Source organism: Denticeps clupeoides, chromosome 9 (assembly GCF_900700375.1).
Source record: "Denticeps clupeoides chromosome 9, fDenClu1.1, whole genome shotgun sequence".
NCBI classification, from domain to species: domain Eukaryota; kingdom Metazoa; phylum Chordata; class Actinopteri; order Clupeiformes; family Denticipitidae; genus Denticeps; species Denticeps clupeoides.
The window spans coordinates 15,459,119-15,465,599 of NC_041715.1; the positions used below are offsets into that span (position 1 = coordinate 15,459,119).

At 45.0% G+C, this 6,481-nt stretch overlaps 2 protein-coding genes across 2 annotated transcripts in view; both read left to right on the forward strand.

Annotated features, from left to right (window-relative positions):
• The first annotated feature begins 175 nt into the window (after positions 1-175).
• On the forward strand, positions 176-2,747 carry hoxd11a (homeobox D11a). The gene is made up of 2 exons (XM_028991561.1): positions 176-1,012; positions 2,435-2,747. Exons 1-2 carry the CDS (start codon positions 427-429, stop codon positions 2,665-2,667), a joined length of 819 nt encoding a protein of 272 aa, XP_028847394.1. The 5' UTR covers positions 176-426; the 3' UTR covers positions 2,668-2,747.
• A 1,187-nt stretch (positions 2,748-3,934) lies between these two features.
• The window catches only part of hoxd10a (homeobox D10a), a 5,096-nt gene continuing 2,549 nt past the window's right edge, over positions 3,935-6,481 (forward strand). The window contains exon 1 of the mRNA XM_028991377.1: positions 3,935-4,002. Within this exon, the coding sequence (XP_028847210.1) occupies positions 3,935-4,002 (68 nt within the window). The remainder of the gene's footprint in view (positions 4,003-6,481) is intronic.

The window sequence follows — 6,481 nt, forward strand, 5'->3', positions numbered from 1 at the left end:
CCGAGAGGTTCCGATTTCACGCGAGAGCGCGGAAACCGGATCCGCCGCGTGACAAGATCCCTCCGTCCGCGGTGGATCTGGGCGCGAGCCGGACGTTTTTATTATTCATACGGCAAAAAGGAGAGAGAGAGGGAGAGAGAGAGGGGGGGGGGTTGCAAAAAAAATTGAACATGGGAGTTTCAGCGAAAGAGAAAAAATCGAACAGCCAATGACCTGCCGCCTACTTCCACCCGCCAGCCGCGCGAGGCAGCGCTTATAACGACCGATATTGATATATGGTAATCTCCGTGGCGGATCACATGACACGATCGCCCCGACGATCGATCGGCATGGCTCGCGCGCCACTCGCCGTCCCCGGCCGCCCCGTCCGCGCGCCCGCGGTGCGATAGATGGACCGAGCCTGACGCGCCCGCCTCCCGGACAGACATGACGGAGTACGACGACCGCGGCGGCTGCGCGTCCAACATGTACCTGCCGAACTGCGCGTACTACGTCCCCCCGGTGTCGTCGTTCCTGCCCCAGGCCGCCTCGTGTCAGGTCAACTTCCCCTACTCGTCCAACATGTCCCCGGTCCAGCCCGTGCGGGAAGTGTCTTTCAGGGACTACGGGCTGGACCACCCGACCAAATGGCACTACCGGGGCAACTACGCGTCCTACTACTCGTCGGACGAGCTCGTGCACCGGGACCTGATCCAGCCCACGGCCAGAGCGGACGTGATCTTCAAAAACGACTCTCTGTACGGCCACCACCACCACCACGGCGGCGGCGGCGGCGGAGGCGGCTCGTCCTGCGGCTTCTTCGCCGGCGTGGGCAGGAACGGCGTCCTTCCGCAGGGCTTCGACCAGTTCTTCGAGACGGCGGGCGCCGAGAAGCCCGATCCCGAGCCGCCCAGGCAGAAGCCAGAAGCCGCCGCGCCCCCCGGAGACGCGGGGAGCCCGGGGAGCCCCGGCGAGGACGCGAAGGAGGACTCGTCCCCGTCCAACTGCGGGGACGACAAGAGCAGCGGCGCAAGTACAGGCTCTTTCTTTTCTTTCTCTTTTTTTTTACGCGCAGCTTTATACGCGCGCAAAGCTTTTTATAAACCCAATAAGATCCGCTTTACTGCCGGACAAATATTTACGACGGGAACGCGGCCGCCTGCGACGCGTTTAGACAAGCCGTTTTCGACCTTCGTAAAGATGGCAGCCGCGTCTGTTCTTCTGTCAGCCGACTTGTGTACATTTCGGCGCGATTCACACCGAGAAACAGACACCGAAAAGCCACCGAACCCGCGCCTGGCGCCGCTGCGCGTGCGTACGGTCGTGTGTGTGTGTGTGTGTGTGTGTGTGTGTGTGAGTGTGTGTGTTGTTGTTGTGGGATGTGTGTATACGCCTTTGTGTTTGCATGTACTTGGAGCTGCTGTATGTAAAAAAAAAAAAAGATGTCTGAGTAGGAACCCAATATCCTCAAAATACAGGAAAAGTTGACATTTTGAAAAACTGTTGTTTTTATCACTATTATTTTTAATCTTTTAGTGTTGCTATATAAATGTGCTATAACACATTTATGATGAAGCCGTTACTCTAGGTCCCTATAAAACATATATTTATGTAGGCAGGAATAAATGGAGAGGCAAAATTGTATGTACGTCTTGGTGGGGACCAAATCTTTTGAAAATAGATTTTTTTTTTTAATCTGAATTTTTTTTTTTTTTTAATGGCGACATTTAGCTGGTTTTCATTTTACGTATTGACATAAAAAGACGTTGAAACATTACAAGCTTAAGTTTTGTCTTTGATAACTGAGGTTACTGCCATGGATCTAACACATGGATCCTCATAAATGTTCAAGTGCGAGAAAAAAAAAGAAAAAAAAAAGCTAATTTTCAGAATGTCTTTGTGGGGACCAAATAACCACTGGCCTCCACTACGGCTACATTTATATATATGTAAAAAAAATAAAAAATTAAAATAGCTAAAGGTTTTCCTTTGTTTGCTGAGGTTTGAGATTTGGTCTTAGAAAAGTCTTGCTGCATTTGGCAACACATTCATAAGAAATATTACATATTGATCACACCTTTGTTCCCACAAAACTAATTGTGAGTGAGAATAAATAGAAATGCTGTCTTTATGGGGAGCGAATATGATTAAACCATGCTGGCAACTGATAAAAACGGGGACATTTTCCTTTTTTGGGTTGTTTATATATTCGAACGCCTTTATAATACATTTAGTCACTTAAAAATTACAGGTTTTCACAAATGTATACGACTGTACAGGTCTCAATGAAAATAGAGACTGGAAAATAGGGGAATTTAACAGGTCACAAATAGGGAAATGTCTGCGTTAGTCTGCGTTAATCCAGGTGGTCCTCATAAACACGTGTGCATGAGTGTGAGTGATGATATATATATATTTTTTTTTTTATATAACTCAACTCCATGCTTCTGTTTAGGTGCATCGAAGTCCAGGAAAAAAAGGTGCCCGTACTCCAAATACCAGATCCGGGAACTTGAACGGGAATTCTTCTTCAACGTCTACATCAACAAGGAGAAGCGGCTGCAGCTGTCCCGGATGCTGAACCTGACCGACCGGCAGGTGAAGATCTGGTTCCAGAACCGCAGGATGAAAGAGAAGAAGCTGAACCGGGACCGGCTGCAGTATTTCACCGGGAACCCTTTGTTCTGACTCGCAGGTGACGACGACGCCGCGTCCCGGTCCTCCGGGGGCCGACTCGCCTTCCAACTATGCAAACCACGCTGGAGATCTCGCCGAACTTTTACCTCAGTTGACCATTACGTTCATATCGACACTAATAACGAATAATTCCACAGAGGGTTCCGACCCGGGCTGGCTGCGAACACCAGTTGCACCTCGACAATCTTTTTTTTTTTTTTTTTTTTTTTGTTTTGTTCTCGTTCTTTTCGTTCAGCGGGGAACGCCTTCAGTGTAAACGCCACGTATTTATTTGTTTCCTTGCTTCTTTTTCTCTTCCTTTCTTCCTCGAGAGCAGTTCTTCATCGCGAAAGCCGTCCGGCGAACACTGCGAACTTGGATTACAAGTGATCAGCGCGTAATTTCTTCACAGTAGACCTATGTATGCATTTCGTAGACGCATGTGACGTATTCAATGTACGAAATAAAAAAACAGCATATTGTAAATATTTCCTCTTCTTTGATTGTTCATTATTATTTTATATATATTTTTCATTTCTGGGATTTTAACCTCGCTGTTCACATCACGTGTCGGAGCGTGAAGTCCATCGTCACCGTCGTCATCGTCACCATCATCCTCACGCCGCAGGCCGGCCGATAGGAAGTGCACAGCGCGGTATACTGCCCCGCTATTCCTCTTTTTATGTCGTCTTTCACTCGGGGTGTTTACTAAACCTTGGCTCGTCTAGACAGTATAATAAACTCTGGCTGTAAATGTCTAAATTGGGGGGCTATTGGACCCTCTGGCCACCTCAAACGCCACTTTGTGCAGAAACGCCGCGAGGATATTGTCCTCAAACTTCCTGTCGAGGGTCTAACACGAAAGAAGAAAAAAAAAGAACAGAACAAGGAGTGTTAACATGAAGATTATTTTATTTAGCAGCAAAAAAGCACGACGCTGGCACGTTGAATCGGGCCCACCACGTGACCGACGACCGCAACAGCGTGTAACGGGGCAGTAAAAGCCGCATTTACATGTTTATAAAAAAGTAACACAACCGTAAAAAGAACCTTCCTGTCGTCACATGGCAATTTCAATGCGTGTAAAGTCACCAGGCATGGGGACTTTTTTTTAAATACATATTTTAAAAATGCAGCAAACACTGCATTTGAACTTCCGTAACGTCAAGGTCGTCACCCTTCACCTTTTTTGAATAAAGTATAGACGCCTTTCGGGGGTCCCTGCTTGAGAAAGCGACGCCCTCCGAGAAACATCTGCAGTGCAGCAGGAGCCTTCAACATGGCTGCGAGGCTCCTTCCTCCTTCCTCCTCCCTCACAAAGATCCTCCAGGTCTCCATCCAGCACGCGTGACCTTCAACGAAGCTCCACAACTGCGCTGCGTGCATATTTTTCATTTAAAATGTTAATGTGTGTGTGTGTGTGTGTGTGTGTGTGTGTGTGTGTGTGTGTGTGTATGTACACTTATATACTTACAGACACATTTTATACATATATACATACACACATTTTATACATATATACATACACACATTTTATACATATAAACATACACACATTTTATACATATATACATACACACATTTTATACATATAAATATACACACATTTTATACATATATACATACACACATTTTATACATATATACATACACACATTTTATACATGTATACGTACACACACATTTTATACATGTATTACGTACACACATTTTTATACTTTCATACTCGATTTTATGTTCCTATTTACTCTAAGAACACGCCGTCCAGTTTACTTCACACCCGGGTTGCGTCGTATTTACACACGTTTCGACGCGTTACATCACTTTTAAGACCGGGCTTGCACCCACTTTCCCGTCAAAAAAATACATGATAAAAATGAAAAATATAATGAGTTTTAATGTGTTCAGCTGTTATTTCTTAAAGTCTATTTTTGCCTCTTATTTACTCTTAACACTGTGGAGCAGTGTCAAAATGCCTATATAAATAATGACAGACAGACAGACAGACAGACAGACAGACAGACAGACAGACAGACAGACAGACAGATAGATAGATAGATAGATAGATAGATAGATAGATAGATAGATAGATAGATAGATAGATAGATAGATAGATAGAAAGGACGTCATTAACATTCGAAACGGTTTGATCCTTAATTCGTACCGTCCGGTATAATATTTGTGGGTGGACAGTAATAAAACCGCGAGTGGGGCTCCAGTCTCTCCTTGGTCCTCGCTGCTGTTTTGTTTTTCGACCACCAGAGGGCAGAAGAACCGCAAGTTTGGAGCTGAAACACACACACTCACTTACACACACACACACACACACACACATACACACACACAGAAAGAGAGAGAGAAGGAAACCTGGACGTCTGCTGTTGTTTTGTAGCAGCTCTTTTGCTTTTTAAAGAAAGACAGAACGAGGTGTTGATATGAAATCTGCCGATTTTATTTTATTACCAGGACTGTCGTGCTTCCGTCACCGCGTCGCCCCTCCACACACTTCACGCCTTCACTCGGTGTGTATTATTCACGCCGTCATTCCCAAATAATGACAATCTCACAGAGGAAGACGTTTTAAAAAGACGCCTTGAACGTGTGCGTGTGAAAATGTGACGTTTGCCCGTTTTATCGCGGCCGGTGGACGTGGAAAAAAATGAAGACGCGGCGAGTGGCATTTGTTGGACACGCAAAACGTTTAAAACTCACTTTCCTGGCAATAATTTAACAAGAAATGGCCCGAAGCGTCTTTAAATTCGTCATGTAATGAAATTACCGATTTCAGATCCAATTATGGTTCAAAACACATTTCATCGTATTTTTTTTTATTACAATAAACTTACAGAAAAAATATACATATATATATACATATATAAAGGTTGCCGATTAAATCAGAAATAATAATTATAATGATAAACGTTGCACTGTATTTACACGAAAAAACACTGAATTACCTGCATTTACAGAGATTAAAAACAATAGTGTTTCTCTTTTTTAACGAACCCGAAATGAACGTGAAGAATCTGTTTTACTCCTAGTAAAGCTGGTATTTTGTGATTCTGGATGAAAATATATTTGCCGTTCACGACGTGAGAAAAAGTAAATGAATGAAACGAAGAAGACGTGGGGCATTACGGGCAGTTTTAGCCACGACCCCCTTCCCTCCCAACCACACCCGAGGACGTACAGGGATTTGTAATAATGAAATAAACGCGTGGATGGTGACTGTAATGCGGTAAAATACAGCAATCTGAAAATATTGAGATTTATGGGCCCGAGCGCATGCGCGATCAATTTAAAGCGGTGTGATGCCGGGCCGCGCGTAACATTTCCCCGGTATGAGTCAAATTAAACTTGAACGTGTCTACAAGCGAACAACGACTCGCCCCTTTAAATATATATATATAGAGAGAGAGGGAAGAAGAAGAAATAACGGGACCTTGCGCGCGCTCCCGGGGCCCGTTTCCACGCCGAATCCGACCGGCTGCAGGGGGGACGAGTCGGTAAAACGGCGACTTTTCTCTTCAACCAGGGTCGCTGCGAAACTTCCGCCCAGAGTTTTATCACTCGTACAAACCGCGCGTTTATCGTGCAGCAGCACGGGTGGGTTCGTTTCTCAGTGGAACAAGTTCATGTGGTGAAATACGACGTTAATAAGCGCATAGCGGTGCTGCAGCGTGGAGACGGACATTATTCTGCCCAAAAGAAAGGGTCGGTTCTGCAAAAGGAAAAAGATAATTATAAAATAAATCACAAAAGGGGCGAATAGAAACTACGGGCGGTATTTAATAATCAAACAATAATGTGATTTATCTAGAAAAAA